At 58.2% G+C, this 20,500-nt stretch overlaps 2 protein-coding genes across 2 annotated transcripts; one reads left to right on the top strand and one right to left on the bottom strand.

Moving 5' to 3' along the window:
• Positions 1 to 109: 109 nt before the first annotated feature.
• SLC2A4 (solute carrier family 2 member 4) lies at positions 110 to 6,256 on the bottom strand. The gene is made up of 11 exons (XM_043582903.1): positions 5,974 to 6,256; positions 4,503 to 4,619; positions 4,214 to 4,386; positions 4,002 to 4,126; positions 3,768 to 3,883; positions 3,504 to 3,666; positions 3,191 to 3,378; positions 2,914 to 3,018; positions 2,699 to 2,800; positions 1,787 to 1,990; positions 110 to 1,304 (listed from the first exon to the last, which is right to left on the bottom strand). The coding sequence occupies exons 1-11, from the start codon at positions 6,004 to 6,006 to the stop codon at positions 1,098 to 1,100; spliced, it is 1,533 nt and encodes a 510-aa protein (XP_043438838.1). The 5' UTR covers positions 6,007 to 6,256; the 3' UTR covers positions 110 to 1,097.
• Positions 6,257 to 17,752: 11,496 nt separating this feature from the next.
• CLDN7 (claudin 7) lies at positions 17,753 to 20,353 on the top strand. The gene is made up of 4 exons (XM_043582895.1): positions 17,753 to 18,781; positions 19,517 to 19,681; positions 19,794 to 19,878; positions 19,974 to 20,353. Exons 1-4 carry the CDS (start codon positions 18,559 to 18,561, stop codon positions 20,134 to 20,136), a joined length of 636 nt encoding a protein of 211 aa, XP_043438830.1. The 5' UTR covers positions 17,753 to 18,558; the 3' UTR covers positions 20,137 to 20,353.
• Positions 20,354 to 20,500: the final 147 nt, after the last annotated feature.

Below are 20,500 nucleotides of genomic sequence, written 5' to 3'. Positions count from 1 at the left end.
TAAGAGCAGTGACTGGGGGCGCCCAGCAGGCTCGGTGTAGAGCCTGTGACTCTTGATCTCAGGGCCATGGGTTCAGTCCCCGTGTCGGGCGTGTGTTTTGTGTTTCTTAAAACCATGACTAGAAACAAGTGGGGGCGGAGTGACTGCCTATGGAGGATTCTTTGGCCTTGAGCTAAGGCAGGGTGAGAGAGACAGCGGGGGGAAGGGGAGCTGTGCGCGCTGTCCAGCCGGTCCTTGGGCACCCCCACGACAGGACGCGCGTCTCGTACGGCGACTTTATGTCTGCATCTCCTATATACACGTCGTACGACAGACCTTCGGTTCCTTCTCCCTGCCCCTTTTCCAGACCTATACAAAAATATCGAAAGGCTCCTCCCACCCCCTGTTTACAGGCCGCCTTTCAAATTCCTCTTTCTTTCCCTTAGTTGGTCAAAAGCTTGTGGGTACAACACCCTTCGGGACGGGAGAAGAGACCAGAGCAGGGCCCCCTCTCCCCGCGCGTTGGCCCGTGCTCCCTTCTTGCCCCAGAAGGTTGGGCCCAGAGGGCTGAGCCTGCCAGGAGAGGGGAGCGTAGGCCCTGGGAGGGGGCGTCCTCTGGGAGGGGTCGAAACCGGACCCGCTTGGCCCAGAGTCTATGAGGCAAGAACTCAGAGCAAAGTGCCAGAGGAGGAGGGCGAGTCCGAGGTGGCAGGGGCCACGGCTCCGGTCCTCTCCGCTTCGGTCTGCCCACGAAACGGTCCCCGGGCCTCCCCTCCCTGCAGCCCCCCTTCTCTAGCAAGGGAGCCACGTCTTCCGGAACTGAGGGTGGGGGGTGGGTGGGGTGGGCCACGGAGGAAGGAGGGGGCGAGACGGGAGAACGGCCCACCCTGACGGCCACAGCCTAATCACACCACATCAATAATCCACGAGTCACACGAGGGGAATGAGGCGTTGCCAAGACCGCCCTTCCCTCCAGCTTCCCGACCCCCCCAGGCTGCAGGGGCTCCTCCGCCCTGGAAGTAACAGGGAAGAGAGGGTTAAAGTGCACAGGTGAGGAGGGGGTCTGGGTGGGGGTGGGGGTGGGCGAGAGCACGGCCCTCCCGCCCCTGCCAGGCCCCTCAGTCATTCTCATCGTCCGGCCCCAAGTACTCCAGTTCCGTGCTGGGCTTCACCTCCTGCTCTAAGAGAGAGGGCGTCCGGCGGAAGTCGGCAGAGATCTGGTCAAATGTCCGGCCTCGGGTCTCAGGCACTCTTAGGAAGGTGAAGGTGAAAAAGCAGAGCAGAAGAACCGCGAACAGGAGGAAGACGTATGGACCCATCGCCTCCTGGACAGGCGGAGGAAGAGGTGTTGACGGAGGGGAGGGCGGGGGGGGGGCGGGGGGTGCTACACACACAGCAGGTGGTTCCTTCGTGGGGGCAGGGGGAACAACCAGGAATGAGAATGGAGGGAGGAAAGGATTCTCCGTTCCCCAGCCTCTCTCGGAATTTTTCGCCGTCTTTACCACGGTGAGGGCCAGAGCGTTTCCGCTCAGCTTGGATCCCCAGCCACCTGCAGTGTGGACGTGAAGCTAGGCGCGTTACTCTGCGGTTACGCCACAGCTCGGAGGCCCTTCTGTCCTTACTCCTTCAGCTCCCTTGTCTCCTTCGACTCTAGTGGAGCAGGTGGTCTTCAGGGCCCACGTGGTCCACCAGAGCGACCCTGGGGCCGGGGATGGGGGTGGGGGGCTGGAGGAAGCAAGGGGGCTGGCGGGGACCTGCCCCACCCTGGCCTACCGGGTAGGAGGTGGGACGGGGGCAGGGCACCTACCGCTATGTACTGGAAACCCATGCCGATGATGAAGTTGCACGTCCAGTTGGAGAAACCAGCCACGGCCATGGCCGCCGGGCGGGGGCCCTGGCTGAACAGCTCAGCCACGATGAACCAGGGGATGGGCCCAGGGCCAATCTCAAAGAACGCCACAAAGCCAAAGATGGCCACGATGGAGACGTAGCTCATGGCTGGAACCCGCTCCTGGGGGACGGGCAAGGAGAGGAAGGAATTCAGGTCCCGTCTTTCTGGATCTTCCTTTGCTCTCAGTGCAGAGAACTGACCTCTACCCCTCCCAGCGGCTCACGGAAGAGCCTGCCACCCTAAGTTAGAACAGGTCTTGGAGCATTTCTGACCACTGACATCCAGCTGGCTGCCCAACCGCTACTCCATTCAGGGCAGAGAGAATGTTCTACGTTCTCAGCTATCAAGGTGGTCGCTTCTCCGGGCGCCTGAGTGGCTCAGTCCGTTAAGCGTCTGACTCTTGATTTCGACCCAGGTCGTGATCTCATGGTTCTGTGGGTTCGAGCCCGCACTGGGCTCTGCACAGACAGCGTGGAACCTGCTGGGGATTCTCTCTCTCCCTCTCGCTCTGCCCTTCCCCTGCTTGCGCTCTCTCTCCCTCTCTCTCTCAAAAAACAAAAAACAAAACAACAAAAAAAAAGAAGAAAAGCTAGTTGGTTCTCTCTTGGTTCTCAAACTGGGTCCTTAGGAATTGTTGTTCCCAAAACTAGACAGTGGCTCTCCTCCCTGGCTGCCAGGGTGCTGCCCGAGCTTCCTCCCAGAGCAGGAAGAGGTGCAGGAACATAGGGGAACGCGGACCATGGTCCTGGCCCGAGGCTGGCCCCAGAGCTCCTCGGGGCGGTGCCCTCGGGCTGGGCCGCTGGCTCCCTCCCCCTCCCCAGGCCTCACCAGCAGCAGCAAAGCTATGGTCATCAAGATGGCACAGCCACACATCCCCGCCAGGCCCAGGAGGTGGAGGGTCCGACGCCCCGCGCGCTCTACCAAGAACACCTGCGAGGAAGAGTCGCGGCTTGGCAGGGGGCCTCCGGGCACAGGAGTGGGAGGGACTGGGCGGGTGGGGGCTAGTGGGGGACACGAAGGCGATGGTGGGCGCCCGCAGCTACCGAGACCAAGGTGAAGACCGTGTTGACCACGCCGGCCCCTATGGTGGCGTAGGCTGGTCGTCCTACCCCTGCTGTCTCGAAGATGCTGGTTGAATAGTAGAACACCTAGGAGCGGGGGAGAAGAGAAGGGGATGGCAGGGGTGCCCCTCTCCCCCCTGGGGGCCACACCAAGCCCGACCGACCCGAGTTTGAACGCAGGGAGCCTGCGCCCTTCTTCTCCCCTCCTCTTGGGCCGGGCCCCGACCCCTGCCCTTCCCGGAGGCCGCGGCTCGCGTACAGCGTTGATGCCCGAGAGCTGCTGACTCAGCTGCAGCACGACAGCGATGGCCAGGGGCTGCCGGTGGGTGCGGCTGCCCAGGAGCTGGAGCAGGGACAGCGGCCGCTCACGCTCCAGCTTCCGCTTCTCCTCCTTCAGCTCAGCCAGCGCTCCAGACACGTCAGCCCAGCCCGTGAGGCGCTTCAGGCCTGGGGGCGAGGAGGGTGGGGCCTGAGAGGGAGGGCGGGCGGGGAGGGGGGCGGGGAGGGCAGGGAGGGGGACCTGGGGGGGGGGGCCTGGGAGGGCGGCCGAGCAAGGTGGGGCACAGGCTCACTCTTTCTGGCCGGCCCCTCCAGGTTCCGGCTGATGTAGAGGTAGCGGGGGCTTTCCGGGCACAGGGGCAGTAGGACCAGCTGCAGGAGGGCAGGCAGCACCGTGATGCCCAGCAGTAGTGGCCACAGGGTGGCCGTGCCCAGCATGGAGTCCAAGCCCAGCACCTGAGGAACGAGGGTGGGAAACGGGACAGGCCATTCAGCCCGGAGCCCCACCCAGCCCCCCGCCCCCCCGCCTAGCCACTCATAAGGCCTGGCCCGGTCACCTGGGCGATCAGAATGCCAATGACGATGGCCAGTTGGTTGAGCGTCCCCAAGGCGCCCCGCAAGTGAGTGGGGGCGATCTCCCCCACGTACATGGGCACCAGCCCCGACGTGAGCCCTGGGCAGAGGGGAGAAGAGAGGGCTGAGGGCAGCTGGCCACTCCCTCCTGCAGGTTCAGCGATGGTGAACGGACAAGATAGCAGGGCACTGGGCAGGGCCATGGCGCCCGTCGGTACCTGAGTAGGCGCCGATGAGGAACCGTCCAAGAATGAGCATCTCGTAGGACGCAGCAGCATTGGCCAGGCCCATGAGGGTGCCCCCCAGCACCGCCAGGATGTTGTTGACCAGCATGGCCCTCTTCCTGGCGGGCAAAGAGTGGGGCTGGAAGTTAGGGTGCCATGCTGTGACCCCTGGTCCTGTCCCTCACCCCTGCCCTCCAGGCCCATACCTTCCCAGCCACTGAGAGACGACACCAATGAGGAAAGAGGAGATCATGCCGCCCACAGAAAAGATGGCCACGGACAGAGCCCAGAGGGTGGTGAGGGTGCCTGGTGGGATGGAGCTGGGTCCCTCCGGCCCCTGCCTCCCCAGCCACGTCTCATTGTAGCTCTGTTCAATCACCTGGGGGGACAGCGTAAGAGTGAGTGCCTGCAGAGGCGTCTCCCTCTGCTGTCCCTTGCTGTCCCCTGCCCTCCTTGTTTAGACAGTCCACACCGTGCCAGCCACAGACCCCTCACCTTCTGCGGGGCATTGATGACCCCAATGTTATAGCCAAACTGGAGGGAGCCAAGCACAGCAGAGAACACGGCGAGGACCAGGGTCCCAGTTACTCGCTGCCGTGGGGGCTCCCCGTCCTGGGTAGGCAGAAGAAGAGACGAGGCATGTCACACAGAATCATGCTTCCTTTCTTTCCTCCAGGGGCCCGGGCCCAGCCGGAGCTTTAAGATGCTGGGTTCTATCCAACATGTTGGGCGAGGGAAGCTGGGCCATATTAGGAATAGAGCAAAGATCTCAGTGTAAACAGTACTGGGAAGAACCCAACAGTGATCAGCCATGAAAAAGAAAAACACCAAAACTGGGTCTTTGGGTCCAGCAAGCTGAGAAATGTTTGAGGACCTCGGGCCTCACCATTCCTCTGTGACCTTGGGACAGGCTTGGCCTTAAGACTTGAGTTGGAATTTGGGTGACCTTGGATGAGTCCCTTCCCCACTCTGAGCCTAGGTTTCCACTGGGTTGGGGGAGGGGGGCGGGTAGGGGTGATGTTGCCTGCTTTGGCTACCTGTCAGTAAAAGTCAGAAAGTCAAAGTCAAGTGTTAACAGTATTCCGGACACTGCTGGGTTGATAAAGAGAAGTGGGCCTTATCACCCGCCTCTGCCCTCTTTCCTCTCCCCCTCTGGGGGCTCCCTCAGCGGGCTCCCGGAGGCGCCCAACAGGCTCAACAAAAGACAATTCCAAAAAGGACATCGGGGTCATTCCTCCCCGCATATGGCCCTTGGGGTGGCCTTCTCTGTCCCCGCCCCGGCCTCCCTTCCCCCTCCAGGCTCCGACGAAGGGCAGGGGGCCGTGCCCGGCTTCTGCCTGGGGGAGCCAGGCCCAGGGGATGGGGGCGGGAAGGTGGTGTGAGGGGCGGTGGCGGTGGTGGCCGCTCGCTGGCGGTACGGAGTGTCTCTAAGCGGAAACCTGAGCTGGGGGAGGGGGGGGGGCTGACACTCCCCTCAGCCCCTCCACCAACCGTGGGGCTGAGGGAAAGTTCAGCGTCCTGGAGGACGGCCAGGGGTGGGGGTGGGGGCCCACGGAGAGCCTCCGGTCCTCGAAAAACTTCCCGAGAGAGCCGGGACAGACGGACAGCTCCAGGAGGGCACGGCTCGCCTGGATCTGCTTTCTCAAGCTGGATCGAGGGCAGGGTGTCCCCGATCCCGGCGCAGCGCGCCTCGTACTGGAGAAGGGAGCGAACCCTGGACTCGGGAAATCCAGTGGTGGCCCGTGTCCCCGAACTGTCCCCGAGACCCACTCAGCCTCTTGGAAGGACTGGAATCCGACAGTCACGGGTTGCCCCGCAGGGGTATAAATAGCCAGGCCCCCACCCCCACCCCCACCCTCCCCCCTGCGCCTGCGCAGGGACCGCCCCCTAGCTGACCCCAAAGGCGACCCCAGCCCGAGAAAGAGGGCCCTGTGCCCCCGTCCCGCCCCCTCATGCTGAACCCTACTTCGGAGCCGATCTGTTGGAAACCCGACGGCATCTTGTCTCAAGAACCGGAGGCGCAGGAGCAGCAGTTAACGGGAAGGCGACTGGGGGTCGGCGGTCCCGGCCTGGCGGGCCGAGGGCGCGGGGCGACGGGCGTCCCGGAGCGACCGCGCGGAGGGCGAGCCTGGCGGGACCCGCTGCCGCCAGCCAAGGATGCAGAGAGCGGCAGGGCTCCCCGGGATCTGGCGCATAGGGGCTGGGGGGAGAGACCCGAAGAGCCCCCGCAGCCCCCGCGGGCCACGCCCTTCGCAGCACCCATTGGCCAGGAGCCCGCACACCCCAGAAGGCCACGCCCCTCCCTAAGCCTTGTGTTCAGAATTTGGCACCGGGGAGCGGGTGGGGCCGGCGAGACCACGCCTCCCCGACGTGCCCGACGGGACACGCCCCGCGGGTTCCCGCCCGCCTCCCGCGGGCAAGTTTGGAGACTGGGTCCCAGGACACAGCGGCCCCGCCCCGCCGCGTGCGGAGACTCCGCCCCGCAGCCGGGGTTGGGGCCGAAGAGGCGACTTGGGTGCCCTGCGCCGCGGGTTGGGACCGCGGGGTCCGGGAGGAGGGGATGCGGCAGGTAGGCTGGGCCGGGAGACAAGTCTGGCGGCCCGACGCAGCGCGCGCGAGGTGGCGCGCGGGGTGGCTGGGGAGCAATGGCCTGGAGTAACCCCCCCCGCGGCTATTTTTAGCTCCCACGTTGGGAGATGCCAAATGTCAGGTCCCGGGTGTCCCGGCCTGTCCCGGGCGGGGGAGGGCAGAGAGATGGAGCCTTAAAGGGTCCGAGGCGCGCTTCCCACGCGGGGACGGCCCGGGTGGGAGGAGGGGGACAGGAAATTCCGCTCCTAGAGGGTGGCGTGTGTGGGCCTGGAGGTCCTCCTTCCGTGCACCCCTGCACCTATCTGGCCCTCCCCCTACAGCCGTCCCGCACACTGGCTCCTGGAGGCGGCCTGAGGGACAGCTGTTCACACCAGTCACGCCACCAGCCTGAGGTTCCCGAGCCGCCACCAGTGTGCCGGCCGCGTGGACGACTTGGACACGCTCTCCAGAGGCCGCTCCGGGTCTGAACCCCCAGCCAGGAGGGCGCGACCTAGTGTTGGCGCGCCGCGCGTTCCGCGGAACGCGCGGCGCAGCCCTCGGGTCCCCGAAGCGCGGGGCTGTAGCACCACCTGCGGGGCGAGCGAGGATCCGCAGCGGATCCGGGCACAGTCGTCTCTGGCCCCCTGTCCCTCGCAGGTCCGCCTCGGAAAGGCTTCGTTACATCCAGCCCAGGCCTCCTTCGGGAGCTCCGGACCCCAGTATTCAGCTACCGCCTGCGCCGGGCGGCTCGCATCATCAGCATGCCCACACCCGCTCTTCCTTCTGACCTCTTCATCCCAGTGGATGGTCCCGTTGCCCACCCTGTCACTCCTGGGGGGATCCCGGAGGTCCTGCTTGCTTCCTCCTCCCTTGCCCCTTCCCCTCCTCCCCTTCCCGCCTCCCGCCTTTATCCGGTGCGTTACCAGCTTTGGTGCGCTGACCTCCTAAATTCACATTCATCAGATTTTCTCCACCTGCCTTGCTGCCGCCTTGGTCCAGACCACCATTAACCTCCTGCTCCTTACTTTCCCTGCCGCGGAGGACGGCGTTCAAGGCAAAAAGTTCAACCTCATCACTCCTGCCCCCAAACTCTCTGGTTCCTTGTTGCCCCCACGTCAGATTCAAACCCCTTTTCAGAGTGAAAACTCCTGCTTTTCTTATCTCTGCCTCACCTTCCCTTCTTTTCCCTCGTGTTCTAGGCAATACCTAACCCCTTGGTGGTGGTGGTTGTTTTTAAGCTTATTGATTTATTTTGTGAGAGTGAGCACAAAGTGGGGCAGGGGCAGAGAAAGAGAGGCAGAGAGAGAATCCCAAGCAGGCTCTGAATTGTCAGTGCAGAGCCCATAGTGGGGCTGGAACTCACAGACCGGGAGATCATGCCCTGAGCTGAAACTGGACGCTTAACCCACTGAGCCACCCAGGGGCCCGATACCTGACTCTTTGTACCCAGAACACATGGTGTCATTTCTATCCTGAGTGCCTTTGCTGTACGAATCTCTCAATCTGGAAAACCAGAAGACTTCCGTTCACCCTTCAAAAAATGCCCACCTCCTCTCTGAAACCTTTCTTGGCCTTCCTCTGGGGGGCGGGGGTAGAGAAAGAAAGCCTCGTGTCCTCAGCGTAGTAGATTGTCATTTGTTTTCTTCCCTCTGTACTTAAGCCTTGAGCATAGAAGTTCACCTTGTTTCCCTCTGTGCTCCCAGCACCCAGCCTTAGTGGCGGGCACTCAGTACATGTTGAATGAATGAATGAATGAATGAATGAATGAATGAAGGTCTGGCCCTATGGCCAAGAGCACAGGCTGGAGAGCCGGCACAAAAGAGGGAACTATCAGGGGATTGGCTCCACCTATCTGGCCAAGGGGGCACAGATGAAGAACTAAAGTGTCAACATTGAGGAGTACCAATCCTTTAGGAGCCGAAAGGAGCAGAGGCCATTGATAGAAGCAGGGAAGGGCCGACGAGGAACCAGAGACTCGGGGATGCTACAAGGGGAGGAGGGGAAAAGCCAAGCAAGGTGCCTAGAACAGAGGGGTTAAAGGGGGGCGCAGACTGGGGGCAGATGGAAAGTCAGTGTAGCAGGTGAGGTTCTGGGCTCCGTTCTACGAGGGCACATTCCTGCTCTCATTCAGATGCTGTGTTTCCGGTGCTTCTCAGCGACCCTTCTAGACAAGAGAGAAGTCAGGAGAGCTGGGAGGGAGAAAGAAAGGTGGCCTGGAAGGTGAGCAAGGGGTTGTTGATAGAAGATGGAAGGAGAGGAGAGACACATGACATTGGGGGGGGGGGGCTTTACATCGGAGCGCGCACGCGCGCGTGCGTGTGTGCGCGTGCGTGTGTGTGTGTGTGTGTGTGTGTGTGTGTGTGTCTTGCTTCTTGATAGACAGCTGTAGCCCTTCCCAAACTCTGCCCTCTGCCACGGGGAGTTCATCCCTGCAGGCTTTTGTTTCCAAAGCTCCTGTGACCACTGCCTTCTGGCTGGGTTCAGCCCGTGATGGGTAAGCGATGGAGGTGGGAGGGGGCAGGAGAAAGCCAGGACGCCCCCGCCCCCCCGCCACACACACACACACACACACACACACACACACTACCTTCTGCTCCTACTTCACAGGACCATTTGGCTTCCAGTTTCTGGAAGGCAACCTGGATTCCCAAGCTTCAGCAATGCCGTCTCCCCTGTTCGCTCCTTCGCTGCATTTTGTCTATAGATCAGGGTCTGAGGTGCAGAGGATTGAATTAATGACACAGTTCTTGGTGCATTGTCTGTGTTGATTGATGTCTTGTTTTTATTTTATTTTGAAATGTTTATCTTTAGTTTTGAGAGAGAGAGAGAGAGAGCGCGTTCGAGCAGGGGAGGGGCAGAGAGAGAGGGGAACAGAGGATCCGAAGCAGGCTCCAGGCTCCGAGCTGTCAGCACAGAGCCTGACGCGGGGCTCGAACTCACAAACTGTGAGATCATGACCTGAGCCCAAGTTGGATGCTCAACCCACTGAGTCACCCAGACGCCCCATACGTCTTGTTTTTATTTTAAAAGCTATTCTCTTTTGGGGCGTCTGGCTGACTCAGTTGGCACAGTATGTGACTCTTTTTTTTTTCAATGTTTTTTATTTATTTTTTGGGACAGAGAGAGACAGAGCATGAACGGGGGAGGGGCAGAGAGAGAGGGAGACACAGAGTCGGAAACAGGCTCCAGGCTCCGAGCCATCAGCCCTGAGCCCGACGCGGGGCTCGAACTCCCGGACCGCGAGATCGTGACCTGGCTGAAGTCGGACGCCTAACCGACTGCGCCACCCAGGCGCCCCAGTGACTCTTGATCTCAGGGTTGTGAGTTCAAGCCCCACGTTTGGGCATAGAGCTTACTTAAAAAAAAAAAAAAAAAAAGGAAAACAAAACTTTTTTTGGATTCACAACCCATTTCCCTTTGTCCTCCCTCAAAAGGCAGCCATTCCAATGCATTTCATGCTCACTTGTGTTTGTGCTCTTGCAAAACATCAGTTGTTTTCTGTGCAAACATTTCTTTATTTTTATTTTTTGACAAATCCTATTTTATTATTTATTTTATTTTATTTTTTTTTTTTTTTTTAACTTTTTTTTTTTTTTTTTTTTTTTTTGGGACAGAGAGAGACAGAGCATGAACGGGGGAGGGGCACAGAGAGAGGGAGACACAGAATCAGAAACAGGCTCCAGGCTCCGAGCCATCAGCCCAGAGGCTGATGCGGGGCTCGAACTCACGGACCGCGAGATCGTGACCTGGCTGAAGTCGGACGCTCAACCGACTGCGCCACCCAGGCGCCCCTATTTTTTATTTTCTTAAACTTACATCCAAAGTAGTTAGCATATGGTGCAGCGATGATTTCAGGAGTAGATTCCCTAATGCCCCTCCCCCACTTAGCCCATTCCCCCCCCACACACCCCCTCCAGCAACCCTCAGTTTGTTCTCCATATTTCTGAGTCTCTTCTGTTTTGCCCCTCTCCCTGTTTTTATATTATTTTTGCTTCCCTTCCCTGTGTTCATCTGTTCTGTGTCTTAAAGTCCTCATATGAGTGAAGTCCTATGATTTTTGTCTTTCTCTAATTTCACTTAGCGTAAGACCCTCCAGTTCCAGCCACGTAGTTGCCAGTGGCAAGATTTCATTCTTTTTGATTGCCAAGTAATACCCCATTGCATATATATGCCTCATCTTCTTTATCCATTCATCCATCGATGGACATTTGGGCTCTTTCCAGACTTTGGCTCTTGTCGATAGGGCTGCTGTAAACATGGGGGTGCATGTGTCCCTTCGAAACAGCACCCCTGTACCCCGTGGATAAATGCCTAGTAGTGCAATCGGCGGGTCGTAGGGTAGTTCTATTTTTAGTCTTTTGAGGAACCTCCATGCTGTTTTCCAGAGTGGCTGCACCAGCTGGCCTTCCCGCAAACATTTCTAATTTATGTAAATAGCATCTTGTTATATATTTCATTCTGATCCTACTTACTGACCAGAAGCACTGTGGTTTTTTTTTTTTAGTTTATTTATTTTGAGAGAGAGAGAGAGAGTGTGTGTGTGTGTGAGAGAGAGAGAGAGAACACGAGTGGGGGAGGGAGAGAGAGAGAGAGAGAGAGAGAGAGAGAGAGAATCCCAAGCAGGCTCCCTGCGGTCAGTGCCACTCGGGACTCGATGACCTGAGCCAAAATGACGAGTCCCATGCTTAACCGACTGAGCCCCCCAGGTGCCCTTGTAAGCACCATGGTTTCCGTCCTTCTTCATGCTCTGTCTGATGCGTGGGGGCTCCACGGTGTCACGCACGCCACGTGTAGTTGCTCGAGGTCCCGCTGATGAACACCCAAGTCACCTGCGGTTCCCAAACGCAACAAAAGAATGTGTCAACGCACATTTCCTACCCGGCTTGTTACCGCTTCCTGTGAGAACTTCTCTGGGAGAGACATCGCTGCCTGTCCGTATGTCTATTATTAATTATATCTGTCTACACAAGTGGAATTTCTGAGTCATAGGGCATACTTACACCTACTTTGACTAAGTACCACCAGCTTGCTCTGAAGACTGACTGTCCCGGGCTCCGCGTCCATCAGCAGTGCGAGCGGCTTCTGTTACCACCCCAGCCTCTCAGGAAACGGCTAGATGCAGTGCAGTTAGGAGTATGGACCCTGGGGAGCGCCTGGGGGGCTCAGTTGGTTGAGCGCCTGACCTCGGCTCAGGTCTTGATCTCACGGTCTGGGAGTTCGAGCCCCGCGTCGGGCTCTGTGCCGACAGCTCGGAGCCCGGAGCCTGCTTCGGATCCTGTGTCCCCCTTTCTCTCTGCCCCTCCCGGGCTCATGCTCTGTCTCTCTCTCAAAAACAAATAAACATGAAAAAAAAAAAAAAAGTATGGACTCTGGGCTCACACTCCCTGAGTTTGAGTGCCCTTACCAACTTGCTAACTTTGCCCTTGGGAAAGTTACCTAAGCTCTTTGTGTCTTATATACCTCATCTGTAAAACAAGAAAAGAGATAATAATAGCATCTACATCTTAGGGTTTTAATGAAGGGGAATAATGGAACACTCATATGGTGCTTACAGTGGGTCGAACCCAGTTATGTTTTTGTTTTTGTTTTTTTTAACGGCTTTATTGAGGTATAATTCACAAACAATAAACTGCACATATTTCAAATGTACAATTTGGTAAGTTTTGACCGATGTCCACACCCATGAAACCATCCCCGTCATCGAGAGAGTGGACATATCCATCATCCCCTGCGGTTTCCTTTACCTCTTTGTAATCCCTCCCTACAGCCCTTTCCACCCACCCCTGTAGGTAGCCAGTGCCAGTCTTTCTAGAACACTTTGCATTTTCTGGAATTTTATGCAAACGGAGACATACAGGATGTGTGGGGGTCTGGCTTCTTTCACTACATAATTATTTTGAGATTCATCCATGCTGTTGTGTATCTCAAGAGTTCATTCCTAGGGGCGCCTGGGTGGCGCAGTCGGTTAAGCGTCCGACTTCAGCCAGGTCACGATCTCGCGGTCCAGGAGTTCGAGCCCCGCGTCAGGCTCTGGGCTGATGGCTCGGAGCCTGGAGCCTGTTTCCGATTCTGTGTCTCCCTCTCTCTCTGCCCCTCCCCCATTCATGCTCTGTCTCTCTCTGTCCCAAAAATAAATAAACGTTGAAAAAAAAAATTAAAAAAAAAATAGAGTTCATTCCTTTTTGGGGCACCTGGGTGGCTCAGTCGGTTAAGTGTCCGACTCTTGGTTTCGGCTCAGGTCATCATTTCCCCGTTTGAGAGTTCGAGCTCCGAATCCGACTCTGTGCTGACAGTGAGGAGCCTGCTTGGGATTCTTGCTATCTTCCTCTCTGTCTGCCCCACCTCCGTTCACGCTCACGCGCTCTCTAAAGAAATATTTTTTTCAACATTTATTTATTTTTGGGACAGAGAGAGACAGAGCATGAACGGGGGAGGGGCAGAGAGAGAGGGAGACACAGAATCGGAAACAGGCTCCAGGCTCCGAGCCATCAGCCCAGAGCCTGACGCGGGGCTCGAACTCCCGGACCGCGAGATCGTGACCTGGCCGAAGTCGGACGCTTAACCGACTGCGCCACCCAGGCGCCCCTAAAGAAATATTTTTTTTAATTGGATTTTGCTGGTAATATATAAAATTATTTATTCTGGAAACAACTGATGTCTTTATAATGTGAAGTCACCGCATTTATAAGCGCAGGGGCTGTTTCTCTATTCTTCCAAGTTATCTATGTCCTTTATTTGAATTAAACTGGTTTTTTTCTCCCACTGAGGTCTTGTCAATACTTGGTTAATTCCTAGGCGCTTTATAATTTTGATGCAAATCGAATGTTATTTTACATTGTATTTTCCAGTTGGTTATTACTGGTGTAGTAAAATGCTAGCAATTTGTTTTGTTTTGTTTTTTGTAGCTGCATCTCACATACAGCAACAGCAACCTTGCTGAAACTAATTACTAACAGTGTCTCTCGATTCTATTCCCTTTTTTTTTTTTTTTTTTTTTTAAGGGAGAGAGATAAGGAGCAGGGAGGAGGGGAGGAGAGAGAGGGAGACAGAATCCCAAGCAGAACGTGCTGTCAGCGCAGAACGTGACGCGGGGCTCGAACCCACAAACCGCGAGGTCACGACCTGAGCCGAAATCAAGAGTTGCATGCTCCACTAGCCGAGCCCCCCCCCCCCCCCCGGGCGCCCCTCCATTCGCTTTTCTAAGGATACAGTTGTAACATCTGCAAATCAGTTTCATCTTGTCCCTTTCAATGATTGCACCACCTCCTTCTTTTATTTCTTTGTGGTAGCAATCAAGACCTCCAGAACTCGGTCCAAACAAAAGCGGTAACAGTGACTTTCTTTATCCTTTTCCCCGAAAATAAAAGAGGTGAGCCTGATACTTTTTCACGAGGTCTAAGAATGTCCTTTCTAATCTCTGTTTGCTAGAAGTTCTTGTCATCGGTAGGTGTCGAACCTCATCTTTCTCTTCCGGCGGTCCCAGGCCCCTCCCAGCCGACCAGCTTGTGTTCCCAGGTATCTCGCTCCCTTCTCTTCGTGGGGAGAGACCGCCACACCATCCACCCCGGTTTTCCACTAACGCCCAAGCCTTTTGTGTTTAACTCTTCTTACGACCCAATTTACATCCGGGCTCGAACACCTGAAGCACTCTCGTGCCAACACCTCAAACTCCTTCCTCTCCTTAGCAAAATCCCAACCGTGGTCAAGTCCAATCATCCGTCTACTAGTTCCCTGTACCCAACTGTTTACTGGAGGCTACCAGAGTTAAACAGCCACAGCGACGCTGCCTGGCCACGCTTTAAATCGGTGGCTCTTCGCCGGGACCCATTTTGCCCCTCTCGTCACCCCGACATCCGGCCACGTCTGGAGCCATTTTGGATTGTCACCTTGGGGCTCAGCGGAGGGCTCTCCTGGCATCTAATCAATAGAAGTCAAAGATGTTATGCTAAATATCCTATAATGAACAGGACAGTCACCTGCAACAAAGAGTTATCTGGCCCCAAAGGTCAATGGTGCTGAGGTTGAGAGCTCCTGCTTTAAAATTAGTACCATATGGGGCGCCTGGGTGGTGCAGTCGGTTAAGCGTCCGACTTCAGCCAGGTCACGGTCTCGCGGTCCGTGAGTTCGAGCCCCGCGTCGGGCTCTGGGCTGATGGCTCGGAGCCTGGAGCCTGCTTCCGATTCTGTGTCTCCCTCTCTGTCTGCCCCTCCCCCGTTCATGCTCTGTCTCTCTCTGTCCCAAAAATAAATAAAAACGTTGAAAAAAAATTAAAAAAAATAAAATAAAATTAGTACCATAGGAGCACGTGGGTGGCTCAGTTGGTTAAGTGCCTGATTTGGGCTCAGGTCATGATCTCACGGTTTGTGGGGTCGAGCCCCACGTCGGGCTCTGGGCCAACAGCTCAGAGCCTGCATCCTGTTTTGGATTCTCTGTCTCCCTCTCTCTCTGCCCATCTCCTGCTCACATTCCGTCTCTCCGAAAATAATTAAACGTTAAAGACAATTAAAAAAAAAGAAATGAGGGGCGCCTGGGTGGCGCAGTCGGTTAAGCGTCCGACTTCAGCCAGGTCACGATCTCGCGGTCCAAGAGTTCGAGCCCCGCGTCAGGCTCTGGGCTGATGGCTCAGAGCCTGGAGGCTGTTTCAGATTCTGTGTCTCCCTCTCTCTCTGCCCCTCCCCCACTCATGCTCTGTCTCTCTCTGTCCCAAAAATAAATAAACGTTGAAAAAAAATTAAAAAAAAAAAGAAATGAATACTACAAAATCGCAAAGGGACAACCCACACAGGGTCTCTCGGCCCTTTCCACTTTCTTCACCCAACATGGTTTTCTCTTGGCTGGTTCCTTGCTAGTCACTTCCTAGAAAGGTCTCCCTCCAGTGGACCCAACCTCCTCACATTGCCCTGTTTTATTGCCTTGATAACATGTGGCATCTTGTTTATGCCTTTATTGTCTGCTTCCTCCCTCTAGCATCCGAGTGACCCGAGGAGGGCAGTGTCCTCATCTGGGTCGCTCCAGCTGTACGTCCAGAGCAACGTCTGGAGCCATTTATACGGGCCCTCGGGAAACACTTGTTGAACCAGTGGATGAAAACATCGTTCATTTGTAGTTTATTTTTTCATTCATTCATCAAATATTTATTGGCGATAAACCCGGAGGCATCGACAGGGGAAGACTGACACTGAGTAAATAGGCACACGAGTAAATAGTTTCTGTGATAAGAAGTCGTGCAGTTAAAGCACCAAGTAGCGGTGAGTGAACACATCCACCGAGGGATATGACTCAGTCTGGGGCGGGGTGGTCACGTCAGGCTTCCCGGGAGAAGCGAGGCTCCAGCTGCTTGCTGAAGGATGAGTCGGATGCGTCGGTCAGCAGGGTGGGGGAAGGAGGGGAGGGGACAGGGACAAGAGCATCCAGGCGTAGAGAACAGAGTGTGTGAAGGAAAGTAGTAAAAGATACACGTGGGGAGCAGAGAGAGGGCTCGTATGGCCGAGGCACAGTCCGGCGAGCCACACACGGCATTTATTTTGCCAAGCCCAGTGTAGCAACACTGGAGCGAGGAGAGACATTGGAGGCTTTTAAGGATTTTGTTTCATTTTTATTTTTTTAAGTGTATTTATTGAGAGAGAGAGCGAGAGACAGAGAGCGCGCGTGCGCGCAGGCACGGGCGCCCGGAAACGAGTAGGGGAGGGGCAGAGAGAGAGAGGATCAGGCTCAGCGCGCCGTCAGCTCAGAGCCCGGCATGGGGCTCGAGCTCACGAACCGTGAGATCAGGCCCTGAGCCAAAATCAGACACTTAACCAACTGAGCCACCCAGGTGCCCCCTGCTTTAAGGATTTTAAACAGAAAGTAACGGGACCCAAGTCTGAAACAAACAAACCAGTTCACTTCCGGAGAATAGATTTCAAAAGGACAAGCGGGGAAACGCGGCTGTCGGTTTGGAGGCAGCTGGGGTGGGCAGGCAAGAGGCAGATGGGGCGGGTCGGCCTGAGGTGTGGCAGTGAGCTTGCACACAAGCTGGATATACTTCCGTAATGAGAAACATAACATTTTGGAGCTGGAAAGCACCTTAAAAAAACAAAAAACAAAAAACAAAAAAACCCAACTCGGGGCACCTGGGTGGCTCAGTTGGTTGGGCTTCTGACTCCTGATTTTGGCTTAAGTCACGATCTCACTCTTGTGGGTTCAAGCCACATCGGGCTCTGGGCTGACAGTGTGGAGCCTGCTTGGGATTCTCTCTCTCTCTCAAAATAAATTGTAAGAAAAAACGATAGGTAAAAAAAAAACAACAACACCTCACCGTGAATCAAAAAAGAAGAGCCTTACAGAGAAATGTTTGAGAGGAGGAAGAAAAATGGGAAATGTGGGAGAGTGGAGGGAAAAAATAGACACGGAGAGGGGGCTGGAAACATGTGGGTCTGGGAGCGGAGAGGTGGGTGGGGAGGACTCCGGGCAAGGGGGCAGCAGAGTGGCGCTGCGGGGCGCGGGGGCAGGGAAGGGGCTGGGAGGTGGACTCCGGAGGGAGGAAGCCCTGCATGACGGAGAGGGTGCACAGAGTCAGGTCCAGGCTCAGAAAGAAGGAAAGGGAAATGTGTGTAAGATGGGAGGGAAGGAGAAAGTGGAGTACAGGTTTGGAAAGTCTCCAAGGGAAGGGAGCGACAGGTGTGGCCAAGAATGTCACCTAGGCCTGACCCCGCTCCCCACCCTCTGCTGACTTCTGGCCTCAGTGCTTTCTTCCTTTTGCTAGGAAGGACCCTCGTCGCAGGTGGGGGATAGTGACCCCCTAGAGGTGGGGTGCCAAGGGTCCAGGCAGGTCAGGGATAGGGATTGGAATGGACTGCCAAGAAGACGGGGCTGTGGAGGCCGGGGCCTGGGAGCCAGGTGTCAGCTGGAGGGCGGGACAGGAGGGTGGCGGCCAGGGGGCCCGGGGCGTCGGGGTGCTGCTGGGCTGGTGGCTCTGGGAATGCAGACTCCAAGGAGGCTGCTGAAGGGGGGCAGTTCTGAGGGACTGGAGCTAGGGTTCCCCAAGGTGGGGACACTTAGGAGAGCCGACTGAAGAAAAGGAAGAGCAGAGGGGTGGGGACGAAAGTAGGGCAGGACAAAGAGCGCCTAGAGTAGAAACCAAGAGTCCCAGCGGAGGGGAGGGGTGGGGGGGGCGGAACCGAGGGGCCCAGGGTGTCCCCCGCTCTGGGGCCGCGGTATCCCAGATGCACCTGCCAGGGAGAGGAGAAGGGGCATCCCGCTGCCCAGGGAAGTCCAGTCTGGAGGGGCTGACTCCAAGCTGGGAACTCCGGAGAAGCCGCCGCCTCCTCCCTACCCGCAATCCAAGCCGGGCAGGAGAAGGGGCGTGACCCTGGGGCTCAGGTTTCTTCCTCTTCACCTGGGCAAGGAGGGGTGGGGGCCAGGACTTCCGGCTCAGGTGAGTGTCCCTTCGGTGACGTCAGGTCACCCTCGGCCGCCCTCCGGTCCCGCCTCCCCCCCGCGCTCCCGGTGCCCGCGGGGGCGCGCCCCTGACGCCCTACATATACTGAGGTGCGCCGCACCTGTCCGCCCGCACCTGCCCGCTCACCGCCGAGCCACCGGGCACTGCAGCCTCAGGCCGACAGCCCAGGGCACTTTGGGGGCTTCCAGTACCCAGGACCGCGCGCACACCGCCCCTCCGCCTTCCGTCTGGGTAGGGTCGCGGAGAACGCCGGAGGGGACCGCCTGGCCTTCGCGGGATCGCTTTTTCGACCACCAGTCCCCGGGCGTGGCCTGATCCTTCTGTGAGACCCTTGCCCCGCCGGAAGGATCGATTTGTGTGTGTGTGTGTGTGGCTTTTTTGTTTTTTGGTGTTTTTCTCGAGTGACAAAAAGATCTGCAGTCACTTGACCCCAAACTTCTCTTCGGGTGACTCGTCTCTTTCTGTGGGGCTGCCCCCCCGAGGTGGGTTTGCTTTACCGCAGGGTCGCCCGCCCGGCGTCCCCAGGCTCTTCCGAGGGCGAAGATGGCCAATTCGGGCCTGCAGCTGCTGGGCTTTGCCTTGGCCCTGCTGGGCTGGGTGGGCCTGGTGGCGGCCACCGCCATCCCGCAGTGGCAGATGAGCTCGTACGCGGGCGACAACATCATCACGGCCCAGGCCATGTACAAGGGGCTGTGGATGGACTGCGTCACGCAGAGCACCGGCATGATGAGCTGCAAGATGTACGACTCGGTGCTCGCCCTGCCGGGTAAGGCCGCGGGGCCGACGGGGCGGACGCGCCCAGGGAACGAGGGCGCCGGGCGGGGTGCGGGGCAAGGGCGCGAGCCCCGACGCCCGGGGTTGCCGGGGAGCAGGACGCGGAAGCGGCCGGACCGGGCCGGGGGCGGGGTGGTGGGGGCTGCACGTCGGCTGCGCTCCCCCCCCCCCCCCCGGCCGAGCCTCCCCGGGTCTCGGCGCCCGGCGGCCCAGCCCCCTCTAGGCCTCCCCTACCCCCGCCGCCCTGCGCGGCTGGCGGCCTCCGTCTCCCGCCCTTTTCTCTCGGACAAAAGGCGGCGCGGGGCGGAGGGCGCTGGGTCCGCGGAGGAGCCGTGCGCGCCGTCAGACGAGGGCCGCCGCCTGCGGCCTGTAATCTTATCGGCCGATTAGCCGAGGCCACAGAGCCGGTGGCCGCGATAGTGGGGGTCAGGGCTGGGCCGCGGGCCGAGATCTGCGGCCCGTGCGGGGGCTCCGGCCGCCGCCGCCGCCCCTCTCCGCGGGGCCCCTTCCTCCCTGCCCCCCTCTCCCCAGCCGGGGCGGTTTCGCCGAAACCCTCGCGCCCCGGGCGGGTCCTAGGGCAGAAGGAGGGCGGGGCGGAGCGGCAAGGCCGCGGAGCCGGGAGGGGGCGGGATCCACCCGGCGCTGCGCGGGGCTTGGACGCCCAAGGGGCCCCAGCCCAGCGACCCGCGTCTCCAGGAATGAGGGCGTCCTTCCCCCTTCCCCGCAGCGGCCATACAGGCCACCCGAGCCCTCATGGTGGTGTCCCTGGTGCTGGGCTTCCTGGCCATGTTCGTGGCCACGATGGGCATGAAGTGTACAAGCTGCGGGGGAGACGACAAAGTGAAGAAGGCCCGGATAGCCATGACCGGAGGCATCGTTTTCATCGTGGCAGGTGAGCAGCAGGCCCAAGGAGGGCCCAGCGCCTCTCTTCTCCGGTCGTAGCGTGGAGGCGTGCAAAGTGCCGGCCTGGGGCCTCCTAACAGGCCAGTCTTTCTCTCCCCCAGGTCTTGCTGCCTTGGTAGCTTGTTCCTGGTATGGCCACCAGATTGTCACAGACTTTTATAACCCGTTGGTCCCCATGAATCTGAAGTAAGTATGGGAGCCCGGCCTCCTACAGGGGCGACAGTTCCGGATCCCCCTCCAGGAAAGGCAGCGTTTCTGACCCTAACCCCCTCTCTCCATAGGTACGAGTTCGGTCCTGCCATCTTCATTGGCTGGGCGGGGTCGGCTCTGGTCATCCTGGGAGGCGCCCTGCTCTCTTGCTCCTGTCCCGGGAGTGACAGCAAAGCTGGGTACCGTGCACCCCGCTCCTACCCCAAGCCCAACTCTGCCAAGGAGTATGTGTGAGCCGGGGGCCCCCTGGCCCGGCCTGGCGGCCTATGGTGTGCCCGGGGACCTGAACCGGCCTGGGGCAGAGCTCGGCCTGTGGGCGGGATGCGGAGACAGACAAGCCCCGCCACCCCGCTCGCGCGCCTTGTACAGTTCCCCCGAGGGGGTTGGGTGAGGGACGCAAAAAGAGGAGGGTGTGCTTTTTGTACAGGAATAAAACCGTATGTTTTGGAAAGGAGGCTTTTTTTCCCTCCCCCTTCAGGGTCTCTGCTTTCTTTCAACCCAGATCCTTGCAGGGAACCCGGCACCTTTAAGTGTATCTGCTTCAGTTTAAAACAACACACCCTGAGCGCTATCGGGGCGCAAGGCCCTCCCTGTGGCA

Source organism: Prionailurus bengalensis, chromosome E1 (genome assembly GCF_016509475.1).
Source record: "Prionailurus bengalensis isolate Pbe53 chromosome E1, Fcat_Pben_1.1_paternal_pri, whole genome shotgun sequence".
NCBI lineage: Eukaryota > Metazoa > Chordata > Mammalia > Carnivora > Felidae > Prionailurus > Prionailurus bengalensis.
Note: the sequence above shows the minus strand (reverse complement) of the source record. Positions and strands in the feature narration are given on the sequence as shown.